The sequence below is a fragment of the Astatotilapia calliptera genome, chromosome 23 (genome assembly GCF_900246225.1).
Source record: "Astatotilapia calliptera chromosome 23, fAstCal1.2, whole genome shotgun sequence".
In the NCBI taxonomy this organism is placed as follows: domain Eukaryota; kingdom Metazoa; phylum Chordata; class Actinopteri; order Cichliformes; family Cichlidae; genus Astatotilapia; species Astatotilapia calliptera.
In genome coordinates, this window is record NC_039323.1 from 2,070,620 (window position 1) to 2,098,299 (window position 27,680).

The window sequence follows — 27,680 nt, forward strand, 5'->3', positions numbered from 1 at the left end:
TTAATCTCGCAGACTGAAAACCTTCCAAGAAAATGTGCCACCCTGCTTGCTCAAAACGTTGCACGTCTTGGGACTGGATTTCATTTCAGTGCTTTAAGGCTGCTGGTAATGGAGAAATTGGCATCTTTGCACATTGCCACAGGTCTGGAAAGATGCCCCTGCTCTGACCACAGTTCCTGACATTAACCATTTATGCCCCAGAAAGAAAAAAACACGCCCACTAGTTAACCACAGCATCTACCCAGTAAACCAAAGTACATTGCCAGTAGCTGTTTTTTAACAGTATAAAAGTGCTTAAGTGTTTATTTTGTTAAAATTTGGATTCTTGCTGCGGTCAGAGAATAGTTCATACTACAAGCGGCCAAGTTTTATTTTCATTGTGATGCAGACACGCACACTCTTCTCTTCTGCATTCCCTTTTTTGTTGTTTCAGCCGATAAGATGAATGTTAGTTTTCCATCTTGCGCAGTGATTTAAACGTGTGTGTGACGACCTAACATAACGAACAGGAGGAATCAAGCGTTTCTGTACCGCACAGGCTTGTTAGGTAAAAAAAGAAGTGAAGGCCCTTCTCCCTCTCTGGCAAACTATTCCACACAACCCAAGAGTTGACACAGCTGTCTAAAGAATCACGCCTACTGTGGCACACACTGGCAACTCTATAACTCTGACGTGACAACAAATAAACATTGCTGAAGGCCAGAGAGTTGCCAATCAAAATACTTCCATGCCAGAAGTGCTATAGTACTGAACAAAAAACATGCCAGCAAAATTAAACAATAGGTCAACATGGCACCGTGATCGACACCAGCCCAAGGACTCGAGGAGGCTGAAGGGGAAGAGAGTGCATTTATGCAACCCTCTGGAGGGGGACCAGACCACAAAGCCTTCTGGGTAAAAAAGCTGCCGCCTAAGAAATGTGGTGCAACTGCGATGCCGTGGTGCCCCTAGATTTGTTCACTCCTCGCCGTGCCAAGTGTGTTCTTTTCTGCTCTCCGTGGGCTTCGAGGTCCAGTTTCCAGTTATGTGGATGAGGCTGGTTGCAATATATCAGGCCGCGCTACACATTCGATGTGTCGAGTCCAATCATGTCTCGGGCATTCTCCGCAAGCACATCGCCATTCATTCACATTTCAATAAATCACTCGACCACATTTCAGTATATAGTTCTCAATTCGTATTTTCAATAATGCAGTCGACACTTACACGTCTGTTCAATCAGAAGATGCATTTACTGCTCTGGAAAACCGCTCCAGTCGTTCCTGTGCAATTACCGTGCACTCAGCGATCCATCAATAGTACAACAAACAAAAACAACAATATTCTTCTACTCACTGGTATTCTGTGGTAGATGTTTTCATATTTATAGAATATTTCCTTCAAACTTCTCATCACTCTTATGTTTATCTTAGGTGTAATACGAGCACTTACTGAACTGGCCCGTTACAACATCTTCCCAATATACAACATTTATTTCCTAACTGCACTTCAGTTCATGCATGACCTAATCTACATTTCTTGGCCTTATTTTGTTAAAAAAGAAAAGAAATTGAACGGGTGACTGATGCTTTGTTTGTTTTGCCTCTCGTATGAATCCAGAGCAAAAGGGATATGATTTAACTTAAAGGCTTCTCAGTACTACTGTCATTCTGCCCAAATAACAAAAGCAATCTGGTTCGAAATAAACCTTTTTACGTTGATGTTAAACTAAATCCAAAGCTGAACAGATTGAACATGAAACAGATGCTTTTAAAAGCGAACAGCAACAAAGATCATTAAGGACATAAAAGTCTATGGGAGAGAGGTAAATCCCTGCTTAAATATCAGTCTCTGTGGTGCCAGTTCTGCTGGGTCACACAATCATAAAATAGGGTAATAGGAAACTGAAACATATTGTGTATCCTGACCTTTTATGTCCTATTGAGTAATGCGTTGCTCCACTGCTTTCAATCAATGCTTTGCACCATTTTCCACCATAGTTTAATGCTCTACCTCGACTCTTTCATTGGAATCTCTCTTCAATCTTTGGAGGGCAACGTAAACACATATACACGGTCTCACTTTGGAAAGCTTGATCGACCTGTATCAAAAGCTCGAGTTCTGTGCAGCAGCCTTGCTAATGCTTCAAAAATGCTCTTAACGTCTGCATTCAGTGCATACCAAATCACTTGTCATGCATAATGCCTTGTGATGAATTCTGGGCAAAAATGTCATTTTTGGGGTGACATCAGTGGAGCTGGATTGCCTGTCTGGCTCCGTTTCTTTCAGCCTTCACTTTTTCTCACAAACATTCAAATTAAACCCGGCACACTAACCACAGAACACCACGGTGCATAATTTAAACTTGACACCCTAAACGTAAACATGTCTTTCGCTGCATAATTTACTCGTACTTCTCCTGGTGTTTATTTTGTACGGTAGCAACTCAGTTTCACATATACGCTGGCTGCAGGTCTTCGCAGGTCTGGTGCCGTGTACGTGCCCGGGTGGGCGAATGGATACTGCCGCCTTGGGGTTGTACTGTGGCCCTGACACTAAAGTAGTCCCGGTGTGTATAAATGTCCTTCTTATTTGCTTTTTTGGTTGGAGATGCGACGATGGCTCGGGGTAGATGTTGCTCTGGAATAAATACTCTGCAGTGACTTCTGCAGCACAGACGAGTCAGCAAAAAATAATTTAAAAAAAAGCAAACACTAAGAGATTTACTTCTGTTCCACAGACACAGAGCACACATACTACAAACCAGCCAGTTTGGTGGGTGTTTACAGAGCGGCTGCTGTGGCACAAATGTGTCTGGCACAAAACAAGGCCGGCGTGTGAATACGAGAAGTTGGAGAGGATGGCAGCCTCAGAAGAGAAAGAACCTGTTATGCCTTAGCTTTATAAAATACCACAAACTGTGGCTATAATTATCTTTGACTGTTGCAGAGAAACGGTTATGCACACATAATGCACATGATCCGTGACTGTACACAGCGCGAAAGCACTGCTACTGAGCGCTAACAACCAGGGTCGTTTTTAGGAGTCTAGAAGGGATTTCACAGATCTTCACCATCAAGCCATCCTCTGTCTGCTCCATGTATCCCCGAAACAGCCGTCCGAACACTGTGGAGACCTCAGACACACAATCCGGCTTCGTATTGCTCATTTATTAGTAAACTGATCTGCCTCAGTAGAGAGGTTAAACCAATTATGGTTGTGGATGGAACACAATTATGACACAATGTCTGTGCAATGTATGACCAGCCGCTCCTGATACCGGAGTGTGGTAAAAAGTTTGAGGAAATGGGGAAACTCAAAATACGGCATTCCAGAGAAATGCGATTAAAGTGTGATCACATGAAGCAAATCCTGCATGCTTTGATCAGGGTAAGAGGTTGAAGGCTGTAGGTGACCTGGATACAGATTTCAAGAAATGCTCGATTGCTGATATTGTGATACATTGTTGGTTATTTCTAAAAGCAAGAATCAAGCATGAACCGTTCAGGGAGTTTTGCCACTGTGGACGGTTGTTGTTTAGCTATAGACAGATCAGACCTGCCCACGCACGCACTGGTTTACATCGCTCTGTCAAGTGTGTGTGTAACTAAATAACAAACTTTTCCTCCAAGCTAAAAGCTCACATAACATTCTGTCCTAACGCATTTTTCTCCAGTTGCAAAACCTCTACACAAAGCAGCTCCAATCCTGCAGTTTAGACACGTAAGCTGGTGACACTTTTTGCAATGAATGGGCCCAAATCAAGCAATTTTCCTCTGTACAAACAATCAGTGAGACAAGTTGTGGAGCTGGATACCAACCAAGCTGCATTTCTGGTGTGCCACCGGCAATTTTTACATCCGACATTTGATAAAGAGGAAGAAAAACGACTGTGAAAACTTGTTTCAGACCTGTGGTGCAATAGCTGAGAAACATAGCGATCCCACTTTGACATGCTAACGCGTGTAGAAACAACTGAAACAGAGTTAAATGATTTGAGATATTAAATGTTGAAATAAAATGAAAATGAGAAAATCTTCAACTTATTTGAATCAGATTCTGTTTCAGTGCATATTAAATATTCTAAAGCATGAAAATTGGCATTAAAATAAACAGATTATTTATGGCAATTTTAACCCACAAATGTGCCATTAGGCAGTGATTCTTTATTGTTTTTTATTATTTTTTATTAAATGATAAATAATCACGTAGACAAAAGATTTTACCCCAAGTCACTGCTTATTATTAGAATAACTTTTTAGGAATTTGTGCCCCCAGCGTTTTCATTTTTCTTCACCGTGAAACGTTTCATTTAAAATATAAAATATTTTTTCCTGTATGTTATGCAGCTCGGGGCTGGCAAACTTTCTAAAGTACATGTACCCAACGGCAGCATAAAATTACATTTAATATTTAAAAGCAAGTCTAGTGATTATATCAATATTTAATCAACTACAAATGTTGTCTTTAAATAAAGCACTAACCATACAGATTAAGGAAGGGAAATAGAGGTATATTTTGCCATTGTGTAGATTGAGTGTGTGTTGAATACATCAAAGCAGTCTTATGTTCAGATCTGAACAATAAGGGAAAGGTGGGGTGATGCTGGGAGGGAGGCTCTTGAGTACTGGACTACATTACTGACAAAGATTGACTGGAAAACTTTTTCGGCCTGACAAGCTCTTGGCCGGGGCTCCTCAACAAGGAAAACAAGCAACATTCATCTATCCAGGGCTTTCATTTATATGCCAAAACATCAGTGGCAGAGCCCCTTCGCCAGCAATTTCATCATATGACTATCACATATGGACAGTGTTGGGTTACTAATAGCATGACGACTGGACTGCCAAGCAGCACTGCTGATATGACAGGAAGACAGAGGATGGCCACAGGATGGAATTATGGGTTTGTAGAGAGAAATTATGTAGCTACCTGATGAACTCATTTGCCTGGGGAATGAATGACAAAGCTAATGCTGAAAATTATTTAATGAGTAGCAGAGGGAGCTTCAGATGAAGTGCTAAAAGTTGATCTCTTCCAGGTCCTTATTAGGTCCTGATTAGGTTTTTGCGTTTGCGCCAACTTAACAGACTAGGAGCTTTCTTTCCTGAGCATGGAGTTACTCCTGACATGCTAAACCATTGCCTTTCTCTTCTGTTGACACTGATTACTTTAAATGAGCCATACACAGACGTATCTTCTCCCTCCATGTGGGACTGAATATGCGTGTGCAGCTTGCAGCGTTTGTTGGACTTACAGAAACACAACATGTTGTTTTGGTAATTCGGCTTCCTTGTGTGCCACAGAGTAATCACGCACAGACATTTTTATTTTGGGATTTTATTAAAGAAGCTTTGCAGGATTCACAGTTCAAAATAATCCGTATGCATCTTATGGTGGGCTTCGGTGCACCTCATAAACAACAGGTGGACATGGTTTCAGTGCTTAGAGCCATATTGGGGATGGAGGCACTGACATCATACAGGTGCAGGAGTAGAAAAAGACATTTCTGAAGCTGAGTGCTTAGAGCAGTCTGAGCTTTTGGCTTGTTCATATATTGATCTTACTTGAAAGTTTAATATGAATACCTGTGAATGGAGTCAGAAGCTGGGCTCAGAGATTGTGGCCTCTAAAGTGTCCGAGGCTCATACGGGCACATTAATATCTGCGTCACTCGCCACCCGCTGCTCACACAGCTCCAGTTTCAGGCAGCATTCAGAGGAAAAGTCGGGTCATGTGCTGAACCTCAGTTTTAATTAGCTAATGGCACTCCCTGTTTTATCTCATGCACCTGAGCTGATTGCTCACAAAAGACTCCATTTACTCCAGGAAACACACGGCATCTTGGCAGCAGGCTGCACTCTACATCTGAGCGTCTGCTGCAGAGGGACGCAGCCACTCTCTTCCAAAAAACAGTCTAGTAAATCTAAATATATATGTTAGCTGGTTTCACACCAGTGAAGAAAGAGGAAATTCCATGATCTATGCCTTTTTCCAGCAGGCCTCAACATCCAACTTTCCTTCAACAAGTCCTTTGACTGTGTGTCAGTCAGAGCGAGCGTGTGTGTTGGTGTTTGTCTCCGTATACACACATGTGCATATGTTTAGAAAGAGCGCTATTAAGCAGCTAATGCTGGCTGGCTTTTGTCATTGTGAAATGGAAGAGCGGCTCTTTGACTCGCCTTTAGCAACACGAAAACCTTTAAATGTATCATTTTATAGAGACGTTTGAAACAGTTAAAACGTCTCCTTATGTCACAAGATCCTACTCAATAATCATTTTACCTGAAATACATAAAACATATATATTTATATGAAGCTTTAATAATGTTTCCATATGAAAACAAAATTGCACTTGCCATAATTCACAACAGTGTTTGTTCTAAAATTACAAAGTCCTTCTGAAAGACCATTACTATGACATTTAGCACAAACAGCTTGGAATAAGCAACATTTTATTTATGCTCGAAGTGCAGAATGAATCCTGCATCCCGCCGCAACATAAGCCCCTTTTAAAAACATTTAAAGCGCACCAATGTTTTAAAATTTTATGAGCACATTTTTCTCCAACATTTGATCTAAACTGCTTTGCCAAACCAACCAAATAAAGAGCACAACACTGTACTCTTGCCTGAAGTCACTGTGCCATGTAAACACGCCGCCCTTTGCACACAGAGCTTCAGCGGTTTAAGAAAGATGTTTTCTGAAGTTCATAGCTCCCAGTGCAGCCTTCAGACACTTCAAATCCACAAGGCCGGCCTCTGACAAAGAAGAACAATATCAAAGTCTAGGACCATGACAGGGCTGCTCTTGCTGGATATATTTTTAATATTTATGCAGACGCAGGAAAAAATGCAATAAACTAAAACAACAAGTGAATTAGGCATGAAACACAACAGGATATTGCAGAGAGATTATGTTGTTTCCTTTTCGCCCGTGTGTCCCTCGGCATTTGCTTGCCCTGTGCAACAACTCAGGGCTGGCTTTAATTGGAGAGAATAGGAACAAAAAATATTTTCTAAAAAGGTAGCGCAACATTTTAAGAGCCTCAAATTCAGTCGTCGACTTATTTCTCAAATGGGACATTTGGTAAGATATTAGCCAGGTGACAGACCCACGCAGGGGACGAGGTACGACTGTGTGTTGTGATAATGACTTTTTGCCGTCAAGATGCAGCATGAAGCGACTCCTGTGCAGCTGCATGAAGAAAGTAGAAAGAGTGTATATATGGAGCAGGAGGGGGGGGGAGATGTGTTATGTTTGGATGTCGGGCAGGCCTCGCTTCATGAGCGCCTGCTGGAATCTGCCGCTAGAAAGATAATAAAAGGATTAGCCCTGTTGTTTCTAGAGCATTTGGTCCTAAAACAGAAGGTCTCATCTGTTTCCTCTATATGAATTGCTCGAATTCTTGAATGCCTTTGTCTATTGCATGAGCACAAGGAGCACAAGAGGCATCAGTGCTAGTGGAAAAAAGCGCACATACCCAGACACCAGAAAAAGAAAGAAAGAAAAACTAAGAAGGTACTTGAGACGGTTTTCAGACGCACACAGAGACACAAGGTTTCCAATGAGGGCAGAGCATTTACTTAAACGTGTATAGACTACAAAAACACAAACAGAGTTACAAATACACACACACACACACACACACACACACACACAGAGTGTGTTTATTTTCCCAGGGCCTCAGAGTTTATCTGCTGAAGTCCCGGATCAACATACATTAAATCCCAGATGATTAGATGTGTTGATGCAAGCTTTAAATCATTTCTTATTTATGTTGGTTTTTTCTGGGGGGAAACCACGAGTGTTACAATTCATTGTACTGCACATGGAATCAATACTTCCTATTGTGAGAGTGATTCAATGTACTGCCATTGCCGTGACTTTGTTTTTTCATGCATTGAGCATAAACAGGAGGTTAAGGTGAGTTTCACAGTGACTCACATCCGCAGACAAAGTCCAGCGTCGTGTCCACACTGAGACGAATTGTTCTCTCACATGTGGTAAACATCTCCAAAAACACACCTCGGCGCAACATTTATGCACACCTATACGAAACGCATAAATCTGCTGTGTGTCACCAGACGTGCTGTGCAAACACACATTGCTTTAATGAGCAACAACAACAACAACAACAACAAAAAAGGGACAAATGAAAGCCTGTAATACAACGCAACGCTGAAGCTGAATTAACAGTTTAGGCACGAACAGCAAATTACTTCCAAATTTTTACTGAGCCAAGGAAGCAGAGACACTAATACCCCAGAGTGACGCAAAGCAGGGAGAACAGCAGCAACAGTTGAGTTTGTGTCTTTTTGCCTTCGGTCAGCAGATGTGTAACAGCAAGCAGGAGAATTAGTAGATTCAGCATGAATGTCTTAATTAGCGCACAAGGACGGTAAAACCAGCCTCTCCCTTTAGTTCATTTCACAAGCCACTGGTTTTTTAGGAAAACAAACAAGATCTGGAGAACAAGGCGCTACAGAAATATAATACATTTTTTCAATTATCATTTGGATTTGGATGAATTCTTCAACCTGAAGAAGACCGCTGACAGAGAGAGATTTGGGTGAAGCCTCCGTGTCTCACTTCTCCAGACTACATTTCTCCTCATGTTTGCCTTGGATATGAATCCAACTCACTTAATACTTGTGGGACAGCTAAACTTTTAAAGCTCCCATTTAATGTGGGCATTGTTTGGTTATGTTAACCACATGCGTTGGCTTTTCACGACTGAATCCCTTCTCAAAAAACGAAGTGCCCGTGAAAATAAACACGGCTTCTTGCTACACAAATTGTGCACTAATTGTGTATTTGGACTGAATCGTTTTAAAGGTTGGAGGGCATTTTCCATTCGTGAAGGGACGCTGGGAGGTGACAGCTTGACGCTGATTAGTGTGTTGATTTGTGCAACCTGAAGCCTTACCTGCAAATACAACCGCAAATCTATTTATGCTGACGAAGGACTGCTGCTCTTACGGCATTTCACATCTCCAGTGGAAGAAAAACTCTTTTGTGTTTTGCATGTTCCACTTGAAATACGGGAATTACAATCATAACTGTTTCTCAACCAAAACAAAATAAGAGTTTCTGTTGAAATTTAATCAGCAGTGAAGCAAGGCCAGTCCTTTTTTTTCTGGATACAACATGTATCTTTCTGAGAAAAAAAATCTTCTTGAATTACTGTATTATGTTGTGAAATATGTGCTTGTATTTAATTTAAACAAAAAAAAAATCCAAGATGGTTTCAATTATGAGATAAACTACACTCATATTAAAGTAATAAATACAACGAAGACCTTCAGAAGGAATAAGAACGCTGACTACGAGGGGATGTTTTACAATATTCTACGTATATGTTTTGAATCTTTTGGCTTTGGTCTGTGGTGGGAGAAGAACTTAGTGGTTTATGATGACTCACCATACACTTGTTGGGTTTCTCTCCAGAATGGACCCTCATGTGAATGAGCAGCTTGTAGCGTGCATTGAAGGGCTTGTAGCGCCGAATACAGCCAGCCCAGAAACAGGTGAAGTCCTCACCTTTGCGTTGGTCGATGTGGACCTTTTCAATATGTCTCACAAGCTCCTCCTGCTGCTCAAAAGCAGCACTGCAGTCAATCCAGCGACACACCTGTTTATCCACCAGCCCTCCTCCTCCGACTTCTTCCGGCTCGGGGGCTGCGTGGGCCACCGCAGGGCCTCCTGAGGTTGGCTTGAGTCCGAGGGAAGAGCCTGGAGTTGTCTGCTGGTTGTGATGGTGTAGTGGGCCGTTGGGAGTGGGCCCCACATATTGGTGCAAGTGGTAAGGCGGAGGCATGGCCGATCGAGGTGGGTGGTGAGCGTGACGAAGATTCCCACTGCGCCCACTTAAGTGATGGTGATGATGATAGTGGTGCTGAAAGAGTTTGTCTTCGCTGGGAGAGAAGTCGTCGAGCGGTTCCTGCTTGAGGACAGCCCCAGATCTTTGGCCCCCATCTGGGAGACCCCCACCCTGAGGCCCCGAATGCAGAGTCCCAGACATCAGGGCCCCACTCATCAGTAGCCCCAACCCGTCTGAGCCTCCTCCTCCTCCTCCCTCAGCTGTTCCTCCAGCCCCACGCCCCTGCAGCATGGAGCCCTGCTCCTCGCACAGCCCCAGGCTCTGCCCTTGGCCTTGCTCCGGCTCCCCTAATGACACTGAAGAAGAGGATGAGGAAGAGGAAAGAGACAACAGGCAGGTGGCAGGTGAGGACAGCTGACAGCTCTCCTGCAGTGCAGCCTGCTGGGGGCTGCTGTGTGGTGGGGGCCTCTGGGGGGCTTCCCGTGAGCAGGAGTTAGAGGGTGGGGAAGCAGTAGAGGAGGAGGAGGAGGAAGAGAAGCCGGCGCTGCTGGTGTTGCTTGGCGAGAGGTTAGCACGGAACCCGTTGACGCAGGCGACCATCGACATCTGGGAGGAGGAGCAGATGATTGCGGTGATATTGATCTCCTCAGAAGCGGTGCCAACAGCTGATGGGGAACCGGTGGCAGCAGCGGCGGTGGATTGCGAGGCCAGGGACAGGCAGCGTCTCTTCAGACTGCCAGCGCTGAGCAGCCGTGCTGAATGACGGGAGCCAATTGGAGACAAAGCCAGCGGGGAGGAGCCATCTTCATTATTAAACGGTTGTCCTGCGTCTCCTGGCACAGCGCTACCTACACCGCTCACTGCACATACGCCATTACCGCTGTTGCTAATATGCAGTGACCCAACCATCTCATCCCTGGCCACCTCCAAAACTTGGCCTGCAGCGTGGGCCTGAAATCCAGCCTGAGATGAAGACTCCACGTTGGAGATCTTGTAGCCCATCGAGCTCTCCTGTTTGACTGGGTAAGGGAGAGAGGAGCGAACGCCGCTGGCGCCGCAGCCCAGGCTGGGTGAGGCCCCTGGCAGGGTCCTCCCGAAGGCAGAGGAGGATCTGCGGGGAGAAAAATACAAAAGGAATGTGAGCACTATTAGCTCAGTGCCTGTTGACAGACAGGCTGGTTCATCCTTCCCACCAACATCGCTGTCAGTGTTCTACCTTTTCATACTGTCGTTTCATACTCTATTTTCCTTCAGTTTAAAATGAAAATCACGTAAAAGGTCCCAATAACCTAAAATATTTCAGCTGAGCCTCCCGTATCAGAAGGGAGTTATGGATGGAATAGACCATGACAAGCGAACAGCAACAGAAAATTGTTGATAATCCAAAGTGGCTTTTTTTAATGAATAAATGAAAGAGGATCTTCTTGTAGTGAGGGGATATGAATGGGCATTTAAGACTAATAATAGAGCGAGGGGGAGGGTTGGATGGCGACTGAGACCGAGAGGCCACTGGCTGGTGTGTCCATCTGACGGGCTTTGATGACACAAAGGGGTTAAACCCAACCCAACAGTGGGGATAAATAGGGAGTCACCTGTTTTGGTGGTATAATTGCAGCCTATGAAGGGTCACCATTTACAATACTGTGTATTATGGTGGGAATCTTTGCCTTGCTGAATGGGGAACCCAGGTCATGTTTCTCCATGCGTTGCTGTGATCTCCTACATAATCATTCCTGTCAGTTGGCTCATTATGGATTTTGTCCAAAGCCCCTGAGTGATGTGAGAAGAGCTCTCTTTTTCCCTGGCTGTCGTCTTTGTCTCTTCCCCAGAGCACGCCCAGGAAAAAACAGCACTAATGCTAACTGGGACAGGAGAAAGCCACTGGCAGGCCTTGTCATCATTGCTGTTAATAAAGACTTGACCCCTCTTCTTATTTTTTTTCTATTCGGTAGCCTCATTTCCTCTTCGGCTGTACTGGAAATATTGAGAGACAATACGGGAGAAATGAAAGTCTGTCCAGACGCTTTCAGCCGGATGGCTAAGACGAGAGAGAGAGAGAGGAGTCGGGGGAGGGAGAAGGAGGACAAATCCACTTCTGCCTTGACCAACAGTAGTCACAATTTGCACACGGAGGAATTGCATTAGTGTAGCATAAATGTTGTACTTCAGTGTGTTTTATGAGGCCGCTGGGCAATGCTGTCTAGCAACATATGTGTGCAACTGATTCACAATAGCAAACATAATGAGAACCATATTGTACCTGCATATTGTTAGTAACACTACACCAAACAGGAAACATTCAGAACTGGAAGTGGAAAAATATGATATCAAACGGGAACAGTGACACTTCACCTGGCGTCTTGATGAGGCCCATCCTGCAGAAGGAGGTCAGGTGTAGGTCTGCTGCACTGGAGGCTCTGGGAGTAAAGCCCCTCCGAATGACCTCCCGCTGGAAGCAGCAGGCTCTGCCCACATCGCATCAGGGGGCCCTCGGCATTGCCCAGCTCAGCATTTGCATCCTTCTCTGAGCAGTAGGTCCCATTCACTGGAAATGGACAGAGATAATATTACTAAATAGTCTACTTCACAAACTGCACACCTTTTGTCAAAGCAGACCAACACATGCGTTGTGCGTGCTGATATCAAGGTATGGTTTTAGCTAGAAGAACACTGACCCGATGTTACTCTCAAATTAAAAGTTGGCTAAAGCTAAAGCTCAGTGATCTGCTGACCGTCCTGGAAAAAGAGCCAGCTGAAAATAATCAGTTTACAATGGGATGCATGCAATCACGGACATGTTGAAACTCTATTACATTATGAATATTCTCTCGAGGAATAGTTGTTGGCTGCCTCAACTATCACCGCGTCGAGTGATACACAGAGAGCTCTTTGGCAATATCCGACTGGTGGCTGTAAGAATAACGTCACATATTAGTGCTGGAGTAACGAAGAAATTCTAATCCAAATGTCATTTTGGAAAAAGAGCTAACTCAGCCAAATGAAGTGAAACTGTTTTATCTTTCAAGACCTTTAATTAAAAAAATTAAATATCAATCATTTTAATTGTTATCATTTATCACATTTTATCATTTATTTGTTTCACTGGCTAATTTATATTTTGTAACAAGTCTAATGTAAGTAGGCGGTGAGTTAACATAAAAATCAAGAGCTATTGCACTAAACACAAAGATGTTTATCATCTCAGAAAAAATAACAATTAAAAATATACAAATAAATAAAAGGAGCATAACTGCTGAGGAGTTAAGACAAAATTCATTTTTCTGACTAAAGAAAAAAAACAGGAAAATGTGTTAAATTCAAATCTGTCATAACCTGTCATTTTATTCAAATGTGTTTTTTAACACGTTTGTCTAATGCGATTACTTGATGAAGATTGCATACTTTATGATTGTGGCCATAAATGTAATAAAAAAACAAAGAGAGGGATGAATGTGAGAGGAGGGAGGGCTTGGTGTATGAGGAAATGTTTTTGAAGGGTAAGTCGATATCCCCACGCTCGTGTGCAGGCGACTGCGCGTCCCCTGTTCCAACTTTCTTAACTCAATTTCTTAAATTTAATTTTCTGCTAACAATATTACTGATAATGTTATCACACACTACAAGCTATAATTAATAAAACCAACCATCTATTCTGTATGTGAAAGAAAACATTAAGAAGGAAAAAAAGACAAAAAGCACGTAAAGGAGAAAATCTACTAAATGTAGTGAAACGTGCAAAAATAGGGATTTATGAAAAAGGAAAAAGAAAGGCGTAAGAAAGCTATTACAACATTAGTAACAGATGGAAAGAGAACAGAAGAGAGAGAGGGAGGGAATGTTTTGGAATATGGGAAAAAGGTTATAAGAATGAACAAAAGACAAGAGAAAACAAGGGCACTTTGTGGTCATGTTATCCTCAGTTTAACAAACATATTTTCACATATCCTTCCTACAGCCCAAGTCTCCGCTGCGTTTGTCTTTTCGTGGGTCACAGCAGAAACACAAAGAAGTAGAGAAAAGGCAAAGCGAGCAACGCAAACAGTGCAGCATCGCCAAGGGAACAACGCTGCTTTCACTCAAAACTGTTAACAGAAGGCGAGATGAATTTCAGCTCTCGCCTGTTTTCAAGCAACACAAATCACTCTGTTTATCAAAATCTGGACTGCTCCACTTTGTTTTATTTCATTTATTTATTTATTTTTACCATTTGTTGGCCGAGCATCTCACCGGTTAGTGTATACAAATGAGTTTCTGTATGAAATCTTCAAGGCCCGACGATGTGAACCAAGCATCTCCCCGCCTTAGGTTAGAAATCAATCAGGCTTTGACTGAATGCACATGCACTCGCACACATATGTCCTAGTTACCAGCCTTTATTAATAATAAAAAAACAAAATACGAAATACGAGACAGTGTTCATTACTCCCTTCCACAATAATGATGTTTGCAGGAAAAGAAACGAATTACAAACAGAGATAAACAAGATAAATATCTAGAAACGATGATAACCTGTCTTAAAATTGATTTACAATAACAGGTGCAGAATTCATTTGCTGTTTTGCAGGACAGTCTAAACAGAAAGAAAGTGCACCCTCTGTCACTTCTAAGCTTTTATATATCAGGATATAATAATTTATGTCCTTTGAACGTCTTTAAATTAGGGACATATAACCTGAGACGAACAACATAATATGACGTAGTTCACCTCGTCATTGTCGATTCAATGCAAAATGCAGAAGCATTATGTGAAGAACTAAGTACACCCCAAGATTTAATACACTGTCCAATAGACGGTCTCGCATTTGACTTTAAAACACTTTCACGTTTGGCTCAATGACTGCAAGGCGCTTCGGCCCCGCGGCTGCAGAACAAGACCAAATCGTCACCCCTCCACCACCTTGCTTGACAATTTAAGATAAGATAAGATAACCTTTATTAGTCCCACACATGGGAAATTTGTTTTGTCACAGCAGGAAGTGGACAGTGCAAAAGTTATGACGCAAAAATTAGAATACAATAAGAATAAATACAGTACACAACTGTACAGAATAGAATAAAATAATATACTATATACAGTAGAATAAAATAGAATAAAAATATACAATAAGATAAAAATAGAATACGAATGCTATATACAACTGAGTAAAAATACAACGATGACAGAAAGGATTATTGCACTTAGTATTATTGCATATGTATGGATGTGTGTGCTTGATCAGTTAAAGTCTTTATTATGGAGTCTGACAGCAGTGGGGAGGAAAGACCTGCGAAATCTCTCCGTCCCACACCGTGGGTGCCGCAGTCTCCCACTGAAGGAGCTGCTCAGTGCTGTCACAGTCTGCTGCATGGGGTGGGAGATGTTGTCCATCAGGGATGACAGCTTAGCCGCCGTTCTCCTGTCACTCACCACCTCCACTGGGTCCAGAGGGCATCCTAGAACAGAGCTGGCCCTTCGGATCACCCTGTTCAGTCTCTTCCTGTCCCCAGCAGAGATGCTGCCGCCCCAGCAGACCACACCATAAAAGATAGCAGAAGCCACCACAGAGTCATAGATGGTCTTCAGGAGTGGGCCCTCCACCCCAAACGACCTGAGTCTCCGCAGCAGGTACAGCCTGCTCTGCCCTTTCCTGTAGAGGGCGTCTGAGTTATGAGTCCAGTCCAGTCTGTTGTTCAGATGAACACCAAGGTACCTGTAGCTGTCCACAGCCTCAATGTCCATACGTTGGATGTTCAGTGGTTGCAGTGGAGAATGCTTGTGCCTGCGGAAGTCTACCACCAGCTCCTTGGTTTTACTGGCGTTGATCTGGAGGTAGTTCAGCTGGCACCAGTCCACAAAGTCTTGAGTCAGTCCTCTGTACTCCTTGTCGTCCCCATCAGTGATGAGGCCGACTATTGCAGAGTCATCAGAGAACTTCTGCAGGAAGCACTGGGTGGAATTGTGGGAGAAGTCTGCAGTGTAGATGGTGAAGAGGAACGGAGCCAGAACCGTTCCCTGTGGGGCCCCCGTACTGCAGACGACCCTGTCCGACACACAGCCCTGAGTCCTCACATACTGTGGTCGGTCGGTGAGGTAGTCCAAAATCCAGGTAGTGAGGTGATGGTCCACTCCAGAGTTCTCCAGCTTGTCCTTCAGAACCGAGGGAAGAATAGTGTTGAAGGCACTGGAGAAATCAAAGAACATGATTCTCACAGTGCTTCCAGCGGTCTCCAGGTGAGCGAGGGAACGATGTAGGAGGTGAATGACGGCATCATCCGCTCCAATGCCAGGCTGGTAGGCAAACTGAAGTGGGTCCAGTGATGAGCTTATTAGGCGCCGAAGCTGAGCCAGGACCAACCGCTCCAGGGTCTTCATCAGGTGGGATGTCAGAGCCACCGGCCTGTAGCTGTTGAGGTCCTTGGGGCGTGAGGTGTTAGGTTTTCTCCAAACGTGGAGCTGTGCATTATGGCCAAACATCTCCGCTTTGCTCTTTCGAACTTTTCTGAGAGAGGAGGCTTTCTCCTGGCAGCCCACTCAGTCTTTTTCTATTTGTACCGTCAGAGATGAAGCTCTTGGCTTTTTTACATTTCTCTCATCACTGCGCAGTCTGACCTGTGTGAGTTTGCTGGGACATCCACTCTTGGGAAGATGTGCATCTGTCTTAAGTGTTTTCCTGTGAATAATCTTTTCACTGTAGAATAACAGCCTCATAAATAACCTCCCAGCAGCTCACAATTCAAAAGGGTGTACGTAATGCTTCACATACGGTTTCTGCATTTTGGCTTGATTTTTGTGAAATATAAATTGTCACAGTGCAACATGTGAAGTGTTTTTGTTTTTGCTCATCTGACATTATATTTACTTGCTTAAGGTTCTTGTGTGGCTCAAGGTGTTTAGACAATTTCTACATTTTTTTATTATATTAAAAAAAAATGTGCAGGAAAAAAGAAATTCAACAGTTGTGTTTTTAACTCTTAACTACAAACCCAATTCCTAAACACTGGCCCGTGATCCTCGGGCCCTCAGAGGGAACCGCATTAAAAACAGGCATGATTCTGCCATGGAAATCACACCATGAGATTGGGAACACTTCCAGAAAACACTGTCTTAAACACAGTTCACTGTGCCATCCACAAAGGCAGGTTTAAAGCAAAGAAGAAGCCATGTGAGTGTATCCAGAAACACTGCCGTCTTCTCTGGGCCAAGCTCTTTAAAATGGACGTAGGAAACGTGGAAAACTGTAATTTGGTCAGATTCTTTTTGGAAAATACGAGATGCTCCGTTCAAAAGCCTGTATCTCTGATGCTATAGGGGTGTATATGGAGTTAGCAGCCTGAACATCTGGAAAGGCACCATCAATGCTTAAAGGCATATACAGGTTTCACAGCAACAATGCTAAACCCCAAACTGTGGCTATTCCAACAGCGCGGCTTGGTGGTAGAAGAGCGCTCGACTGACCTGGGGACTGCACCAGATGAAAACATCTGGCACATAATGAAACAAAACTATGACAACCCAGGACTGTGGGGCAGCTATGATTCTATATCAGACAAGAATGAGACAAGTTTCCCACGAGTCCAACAACTGGTCTCCTCAGGTCCCAGACTTCGTTAAAAGAAGACGAGATGTTACATAGAGGTCCTGTCTCATCTGTTTCCATCAAATTCAAAAGTTTGTTTCTTTATATATTTAAAATATGCACAGCACTGTCCTTCATTTGGACAGCAAAACTCTTCTGTCTCTGTCCTTTTCGGACTAGGAAGTAGTCAGCAGGACATAAAACCTCTTGGGTACAAAGAAAGAGCCACGTGATCCAAACAGAGAAATATGAACTATGACTACATCTGTTTGCCCAACCTACAAACCACAAACTGAATAAAATTAATGATGATGTGACCCTGTCAAACACCGTATAGACTTTAAAATTCTTTTGCTTACTTTTAAAATTTTAAACAATTTGGCACCCAGTTACATGACTGAACTCCTCTGCTTGTACAAGCCCAGGAGGGCACTAAGATCATCCTGCCAGATGCTCTCAGAACAACTTAGATCCCGGCTGAAGCCCAGAGGTGATCGGGCCTTTGCAACTGCAGCACCTAGACTCTGGAATAGTCTCCCCGCTTCTATTCACAATTCTGAGTCTATTCATTCTTTTTAATCGCGTCTTAAAACTCTACTTTTTACTTTGGCTTTTGGATCAAATTAGTTTTAACCATCATCAGGCCTGTTTTATGTCACCTTTGATGTTTGTTGGTGTGTTTGTTTGTTAACTTTTAATCTCTTGCTGTTTTTTGCTGAATGTTAAGCACTTTGATCAACCCTGTTGTTGGTAAATGTGCAATATAAATGAATAAACCTGAACCTGAAACCTGATCGATTAAATATGTTTGAGCAAAAATTGTGTAGAGCAGCAAAACAAAAAAGCACTGAGCACATGCAAAGTAATCTACAGGTGTTTTTTTGTGTATTCTTTCAGTAAAAGTTACACTTACACAAAGTTTTATTGACTTCCTATGATCTTATGTGGGACTCTACACGCAATTTTCCAGCAGTTTCCAATTAGATGTAAAGTATGAACATACTATGCTCCTGTGTCCAATATTCACATCCAAGTATTGCTTAAGTAGCCCCGTATCCAGGTGTTGCAACTCAGGGGTTGTCTTCAACAAGAGGCACCTTCTGATTTTCTCCAGGACATTGAAGTAAAAGTGTTTCATGAGTGTTAAAGTTCTTGATCCCTTCACTGCAGAGAGTTGGAGCTCCAGTGATTTAGAGCTTTGTGACATTAACAGAATCAGTCATGCTCTGGTTGGGGAAACAGCAGCCTCCTCAGCCATATGGAGGTTTGGACCAAATCCAAACGTAAAATCAGTTTATATTGAATGTGCTATGGTAATTCACTGTTGAACATTTCATTGTGTGTTAGAGCCTAGTTTGATCAGGAGGTGGGAGCCAGATAGAGCATCAGGGACTGAGGTGAAATGTAAGACATCCAACAAGAATGACAGGTGAAGAGTGTGTGTGTGAATGAAAGAGCGAGAGGTGATCATTCTCTGGATTATGCAGAGGTTATGACTCGCCTATTGAGCGAAGCAGCTATGCATCATACTTTACATTCCCTTGGCTCTGAGTTTGAATTTTTTTCTTGTTATGTTCTGAAAAACACTTGAGAAAGAGAAATGTGTGTCTGTGTAATCCATTAATATAGTTGAATGGATCATGGCTGAGCAGCCTATACGGCTTCATCACAAGCTCACAGGCAACACAGCCGTTAAATAGAGGAACAAAGAAATGAGCCAGCAAGGAACAAGGGCAATATCCGAAGCTGGAAACATTAAACCAACATGAAGAATCAAAACCTGCAGTCCCTCAAAATGGCTACTGGACGCTGGCTCCAAAACGAAAGCCAAATGATCCCCACACACTCTAAATTTCAAACGAGCAGACATAAACAGGTTTATAGCCTGGAACAAAAACATCTTTTCTCTCTACAGCTAACTTCCCCTTTCATATTTTTTGTTTTACCCATTAAAATTATATTGAGGCAGTTGTGCATTACTAAAGGTATGACCAGACTGACTGATGGATGCTGACACAGGCAGCAGCAGCTGTTTGCTGAGCTTGAGTTCAGCAAATTTGTGCTATTGCACTCAAGTCTGACAAATATATGGCTTACTATGAGGTTAAGTCCACTAAAAGCCCAGAGAAGATGTGCTTACTGTAGCTTAAGTACAGGGTGGGCCATTTATATGGATACACCGTAATAACATGGGAATGGTTGGTGATATTAAAGTCCTGTTTGTGGCACATTAGTATATGTGAGGGGCCAAACTCCTCAAGACGGGTGGTGACCACGGTGGCCATTTAGAAGTCGGCCATCTTGGATACAACTTTTGTTTTTTCAATAGGAAGAGGGCCATGTGACACATCAAACTTATTGGTAATGTCACAAGAACAACAATGGTGTGCTTGGTTTCAACGTAATTTTATTCTTTCATGAGTTATTTACAAGTTTCTGACCACTTATAAAATGTGTTCAATGTGCTGCCCATTGTGTTGGATTGTCAATGCAACCCTCTTCTCCCACTCTTCACACACTGATAGCAACACCGCAGGTCACCATGGTCACCACCCGTCTTGAGGAGTTTGCCCCCTCACATATACTAATGTGCCACAAACAGGACTTTAATATCACCAACCATTCCCATGTTATTACGGTGTATCCATATAAATAGCCCACCCTGTACATTAAATTCCAGAAATGTGTGTGTGTATTAGGTCCGAGTCATACTGAGCTAGAAATCGGTTAGTGACCATCCAGCAACCACTGGTTGCTGGGAAAAAAATTATATTCTGTGAATCGTTTGCGAATTATTGCTGGAGGCTGTTGAAAGTCACTAGCATTGGCTGCAAGGGGTGAAGACGGAAAAGCTTCTTGTATTTGTTTCGGTTGGCTAACAGGTTGACATGGTCACCAGCAAGTTGCACAGCAGACAGCAACTTGTCTGCAAAAACATGCAAACTACTTGCCGAGTGTTACTGAAACGACGAAAAGCGCTGTGCAAATTGGATATGGAGATTACTCGTGTTTAAACTAAACGTATTGTGAAAGGTTTTGTTTGCGGTCGTAAAGTTCAACTTTTAATTAAGCCAAATGTTTAAATTTCACTACAGCTCAGACAAGTCGAAGTTGAACTCTACTACCAGTCAAAATAAGCAGAAATTAGGTTTTTTTGTCTCCGATTTCACCCTGTGACAACCAGCTGCCATTCAACAACCGTTTGGGGAATACACAGCAGCCGGAGGTGGGGCGGGGTTTGCCGACTAGTCCCTAAGTCTGTCTGGCTAAGGCATTAGTTAGCACTATTTAGCAGCTAACTATGGGTGCACCATGCTAGCCAAGCTCTTAAGTGTCAACTAGAGCTGGGCGATATGAGATTTTTTCATATCACGATATGTTTTTTTCATTTCAGGCGATAACGATATCTATCACGATATAAGCCAAATAACTATATTTGTAAGATTTAAATGTGCTGTTGCTCACAAGTAAAATGTGAAATAATCAGCAGCTTGTTTTTATTTAAATATTTATTTCCCATAATAAGTTCAAAAGGGTAGATGTACTTAAGGAACATGAGACTTTTTCAGATAGATAAAGGCAAATATTGCAAACTACACAAAAGACAGCCGCTAAAGCGTTTAAGTTTCAAAATAGAACAAACGAAACAGACTAAATTGTCAATTCCACTTAGAAACAAAGTATTAATTCTAAAAATAAATCTTAGTTTGTTTTACAGAAGAACAGACAAAACTGACTAACTTTTGTCAATATCAAATAAACTGAGAACTAAAAGGAAATTCTCAATCTCTCCTTGTTGTATAGCTGAGCTTTTCAAACAGTTTTAACAGTTACTTTAGTCTGACAAAAGCCGAATGACGAATTAGCGCTTCCAGTCAGAGACTGAGGCTACGTCCACACGTACACGGGTATTTTTGAAAACGGAGATTTACCGTTTTCGTTTTAAAAAAATAATCCCGTTCACACGTAAAGGCAGAAATGAAGGAAAACGGTGCTATGAACATGCCAAAGCAGCAGGTGGCGCTAGATTCCTAACCGTGCAGAAATGTAGGCCAATCAGAAGTCTAGAAGCCTCGGTGGGAAAAAGTAAACAAAGCTGGGGCATAGAAGCAGAACCGAGTCGTATGTGTGGAGGGACAGTAACTGTGTGTATATGTAAGCATTTAAACACTGCAGAGAGTAGAATTAACAGTATTGTAGAAATTCATTTCACCGAAACAATAACGTGGCGCACAGTGTGACGCATGCACCAGTTCATTGTATTTCCAGACTTGCTTTCGGCACAATTTACAGTGCACGCTACTCTGTTTTTTGTCAGACTTGAAATAGCCAAAATACCTTCACACTACGGAACTTCTATGGCTCTTCCGTTTGACAATCTCTCCGGCATTGGAACCATCATCTGTTTTCTCTTCGGTCACGCTCGGTTGATTTTTCTAGTCGGCACACTCATTTCCTCCATTACCCGCTGGCTGCTTCCCAAACAAACACACGTGCGGCTTGGCACTTGTGCTGTACGTAACAAGTCACGCGACGTGAAGCTGCGGCTGTGATTGGTTCGGCTCTGCGCTACTTAATTTGGATCGGCCGACCTTTTTTTTTTTTTTTTTTTTTTTTTTTTTTAAGAGGACAAGAGCAGCGAGGTCTATCGCGATAGCTTAATTTCTCTATCGAGTAAAAGTTATATCGCGATAGATATCGTTATCGTTCTATCGCCCAGCTCTAGTGTCAACCAACTTCATTAACCAACACATTATTTTTTTTATAGTAAATGTTAAATGTAAAAACAATTCGCCTTAATGCCCACTCACATCTTGGGCCATCTGACCTCAGGAAATCACATGTTAGGTCAGGGCTAGGTTTCACAATGAGCTCACCCGAAACCTTGGCTGATTGTGACCTACACCCGTTTTCACACCTTGGCTCGTGTGATTAGGTAGAGGATCATTAGGGGGTCCATTCTCCCTCTTGGGTGGACACTCCCACAGGGTTTAAATCTGGGACTCTCCACCATTTGACCCTAGAACTGAAGAAGCTTCTCGGATGAGAGGTGAAACGTCTTCAAGCAACTTAAAGAAGTCCAGACGCTTTTCTTTCCAAGCTCCTTAGACTACGATGACCTGGATGACTGAGAACCTTCACAGGCGTAAAAACAAAATCTTCAAGAGGAAACTCCAAACCTTAAGTTGAACTTGAACTAGTACTGTGTCCAATCCCGTTACGCACTACAGAACAAGCAGGGTGGGATGGTCCTCTGTTATACACGGTTGCAAACATTCAGGCCCAATTAGGGAGTGATGCTGTAAGGCCGTGAGATCAGGAAAGCAGGGGCAGAGAGAAAGAGGCAGGGCAGCGCCAGAACCACCAGGGGCAAGTGCTGTTTTCAGTACGAAGAGCATGTACAGATGTGCTGGCTCATCCCAACAAAGAGCCACTGATGTTAGCATTGCCAACTAAAGACAGAGCCACAAATAAGGAGTCTATTGTTATCTGTCTCTTAAGACGCCACCCCCAAAAAGAAAAGGTCTCTTCTGGGAATGACAGGAAACGGGCCCTCTTTGTAACAATGTCTAATAATACTCTTACATTCAAAGTGGTATCTTCTGTTCCATAAATGTCATCACATGGTTTTTATTGCTCAATCTGCCTCCTGTATAATTAAAGCACCACGTTCCTTTCAGTGCACATCACTAAAGGATGGCAGTAAACTGCAGAGCTCAATGAGATGTATAAGAGAGGAAATAAGACTAAAGGAGCCAGCACGTATGCTCCATTGAACATGAGTATATAAACTAATCCCTCAAATAAGATTGCAATTATAACTGGATAAACGGGGTTATTGGAGAACTTGTTTTGGGACGTGTTTGATTATTTTTTGGCCGACTACGTGGCAAGAAATAAAGTTCCAGCCACCCGTACACTCCGCCTGCTCTGATGTCATCCATTTGTCATGCTTCCTCATTTGAAAAAAATCCCTTGGGAACACAGCACACAAAGTTATAAAGATCAGATGCATCGTGATCGTGAGTGGAAAGGGCTTTCTAATCCTTTCCCCGCTGATTAATGTAGCCGCTGTGGCCATGGAGGCTGAACATGAAGACAATGGACAGGAACAATGAATGAATGCAGACTCGATAATTCTTATAATTAGGGCACGACTCACTCTTTAGTGGAAGGTTGTGGTCACTGTGACTGTGATTACGCTGATTGTTAAACACGCTTCACATAACTGGACGAATTTCACGTAGCGGCTCAGGGCCAGTTAGGGTGCGCTGCAACTGTACACCTATTCAGGCTGCCTGCAGGGCTGATGATCAGAGTCATGTTCAAATTCAGCAGTGTTGTGCCTTGGCTAAAAAACTCTCGCCTGACCTCAGTGACTAATAAATGACTAATAAAGCAGAGCAGACATGTGTCTTCAATCAAACAGAACTTAACCCCACTGAAACAACATGACTATTATCCCAAGATACTCCGTTATGACTGCATTACCATACAAAGCATTCCAATCTACACAGTACTGAAAAGATCAAACCACATCATTACATAGTTTCAAGTCTGTGTCGCTGTCTCCCTATATGAATCTCTCTCCCTCCGACTCTCTTTAGTCTCCATGTTTCTCCATAGACAGTACCAGTCGGTCATCTGATCAACAGATGGTCTGGACAGGATTGTTAAGTGTAATTGGTGGTAATCTGGGGCCATTTTTTATTTTGGTGACACTTCATTTTCTATAATTCTCGCCTCTCCCTTTTAAGTCACCTAAGCAGTGTGTTAAGTGCCAGAGTGAGACTGCACTTGTGCCAGCGTTTAATGCGTTCAAGTCTTTAGAGACATGCAGGCCTCAATGAAAAGCAGATGTGCAGATGGATCGAGGGTTTAAGGAGAGGAAAGGGGAGCGATCGGAGGTGTACTGTACTTAAAGCAAGGGGAGGCTGCTGAGGGGGTGTCGGAGAAGGAAATGGGATGTGAGGAGTGTGATGCAAACATCTGAACCCGAGGTACAACAAGCTGCCAAAACCGCAAGACAGATGCCTCTGGAAATCCAACGTGACACCTCGACTGGCCCCACTTTGGCACCATAAATCATAACATTCAGCACATAAACAGTTAATAATGATCATTTTATCCCCGTCTGCCCCAGCGCCACCACCTGCCACGGTTCTCCCCCCATCATTCCTGTTTCGACAGGAGACAGGTCAGCGCATATAAGTGAGTGTCAGCAGACTGTGGGTCTTTGCGGTGGGATGCTCTGGTTGTGCGTGTTGTCCGGTGCAGATGTTGTGTATTAGCATCCAAAGCCTTTCCCGACTCCTCTGAATCTCATAACTCATGTCTATATTTGTGTCTGCGGCATAGGCCCGGAACTTATTTGTTTGCTTAGAAATGGATGTATGATTGAAAACCTGAGGGCACAAGTAAATGAAAAATAACAACGTCTAGGGAGGAAGCTCCTCTTAAAGCAGGTGCCGAGTAAAGGGAAGAAGAAAAACTCTATTAAATTACTGGTGCAGCACAGAAATGTCAGTGTTTTCGTAGCAGGATTACAAGAACCAGCAGACATGAGAACCTTGGGAGGATAAAAAATCAATTGGTTCTGGCGGATTTTAGCCCCTCACAGACCAGGTATCTTTGCTTGTCCCCGTTTTCTCATGCTCAGCTTGGTCACATAAAAACCGAAGATTACATGCAAGAAAGCCAAACGGGCAGGTTCAACCTCAGAGTGAAGAAAAGAAGCGACTGTGTCCGAGAAAAGAACAAAAATCAGCTGCGTTAAGAAAAGTGTAAATAAAAACTGAAACAGCATATCGTGGATACGACTGGTTGTTCCTACTAAGTGCCTGCACAGTTTCAAGGCGCGCCGATAAACGCAGCGGTCGGTAAATGATTAGCTCTGCTGTCTTTTAGAGAAGAGAGAACATGTTGTGGGAAGCAGGGGTCCTCATAATGCCAGGCTCTTCAAATGGAGCACTGCTAACCACAGTCATGAACACAAACAAATAGTTGGCAGCCAAAAACCCACCATCTTCATCCCCACCGACCAACCCCACCCACCCCATTCCAGTGCCAGCCTGCGCACCAGCCAAGTCCCAAAGACCAACTGCTTTGACTAAAAGAGTCATTCAAATCCCAAACAGGAGAGAATGCTTCAGGATTATGTGACTCCAGATACACACAAACATTTATCTCTTTATAGTTTTTATATGTGTGAGAGTGAGAGGCTGGGATCACCCCTGATGTCCTCCCTGATTTACATAATTAAAACTTTACACTTGTGCATGTCACCACCTGGTGGTAGCATTTTGTCACTGGTGGCTCCCTCACAGGCCATCATTTTTTTTTTGAGAACAAAGATTTGAGCAGGCGATCCCTAAGGCTGAAAAAGAAACTGGGATTGGATGAAAGCGGGGTGGGTTTAAATTTTAAATAATAGCTCATATTTTATCGGTTTTGGAGGCACTTAAATTTAGTAAAAAAAATAAAATTAGATGTTACTTTAAATATGTTCATTTAAAGGCTTTACATAAATGGAAAAAACTTCCACGTCACAGCTTTTCTCAGTTATTAAACAGATCCGTTTCTATCTGAACTTCAGAAAATGACCCATCCAGGTTTTAAGATGTATAAAAGCAGGATGATGACGTTAGCACGAGCAGCATAAACAAAATGGCATCTGAACCAAAAAAAGAAAATAACTCAGCAAACACAAATCCAGACAGAAATATGGGGAAAGTCCTTATAGTACTCCCATTGTTTGCACAGTGACCTCTGCAAAGCACCACAGCAATGATTGATTATCACAAAAATAAGCATATCTTTTGTCTTCAAGTCAAACTCTTTTAGAACGTTTGTTAATATAGCAAAAATGTGCATAGTCAACAAACCACAATAAAGCCACAAGTAGCCACAACTTTCTCCTGACAATCACTATGATAACAAGATATTGCCCGCAAATCTACACACTGCCAGGATTAATCACAGAGTTTTACAAGCAGCGCTGAGCCAAACCACATCCTATAATTTGACAGCGAAGCCACATAAATGTAAAGGCCAAACAGCGCACAAAGCATCAGTGAGGACCGTGGACCGACCCGATCGACCAGCAAACTGACAAATCGTGATGCACTTTGCTGGCAGACGTGACAGGGACGCCTGGCTTGGTGACAGACACCTTTACAAGGCTGGTGAACGACGTGGCTCCGGAGGTTGGCCAAGAGCGCTGAAGCCTCGGCATGGGATCAGGAGGTGCTTCAAAGCTAGACAAGAGGTGGCTCTGTTTGGGGAGGCAGCAGTAAATACTGGCAGAGTGATGTAGCCAGTCCAGAGGTTTGGGACTGACGAGCACGAAGTACCGCACCCTCAGAGAAAGCCTTTAATGTGTCTGGTATACTTCTCCATAGAATCAGGTTCTTATTTTCAACAACTAAACAAAATAATCTTACAAAGTACTTTAAATGTTATAAATCAGTGGCTATTTAAAAAGCTTTAGAGCCCACACCTCTGTAGGTAGAGACTACTTTTGAGCGCTTGTGTTTTTGTATGCGTGTTTGTTTGAGTCCACTCGTGAGAATAACCAGCGTATATAAATCTGCCATTAAAAATAAACATTTCGATTTAGTGCAGAAGTTGCGTTTCCCTCCTTAAACAATAGGCCTCAGTTTGTCTGTGTGCCCACTGAAGTCGTATCAAAACACAGCAGAAGTCCCTGTGAAACTTCACTGAAATCAGATCCATTTCGTCAAACATCAGCCTGAACCTCTACTTGTTGTAATAGTGCAATAAATCTGTGGTGTTGAGAATGTCTGGCTCAAGAAGGTAACTTTAGACAAACATCACTCGATTTGAAGGCTTTATTTCAATGTTGAAATGTTTTGCGCGCATTCCAAGAGGAAAACAAAAGACAGATTCATGTCAGACGTTTTCCTGTTTTCTGAGCAAAATAACATTTGACAGAACTTTACAGGATCAAGCTTCTCTTTATATCATGACACAATATCAAGTTACAAAAAGTTATCAAATTATGGGGACTAGAAAAGTTACATTGTAATTACTTGCAGATTTTGTACAATAAGTTTGTATATTTGATTATTACTCATCTTTAACACCAACACATTGTGCATATTTAGATACTGAAACTATGTTAAGACTAAAATAGTTGAACTACTTTACAGTGAGTTACTTGGCATGTACTTGTTTTATAAAGCAGACAATGATTACGTAATTAGAAAGTTGACTTCCTGACTTCAAAAAGAGGAAAAAATGTGCTGGGAGTCATGAGAAACAAAGTAAAATATAACTAAACTATTAGAGTCCTCTGGTTA

At 42.7% G+C, this 27,680-nt stretch overlaps 1 protein-coding gene across 4 annotated transcripts in view; it reads right to left on the reverse strand.

Annotated features, from left to right (window-relative positions):
• Positions 1–27,680, reverse strand: part of glis1b (GLIS family zinc finger 1b) — an 85,711-nt gene that overhangs the window by 33,933 nt on the left and 24,098 nt on the right. For all 4 annotated transcript variants that reach the window (XM_026158907.1, XM_026158908.1, XM_026158906.1 and 1 more), the window contains 2 exons: positions 12,155–12,347; positions 9,404–10,913 (listed from right to left, as the gene is read on the reverse strand). In XM_026158907.1, coding sequence (XP_026014692.1) covers positions 9,404–10,913; positions 12,155–12,347 — 1,703 coding nt within the window. The remainder of the gene's footprint in view (positions 1–9,403; positions 10,914–12,154; positions 12,348–27,680) is intronic.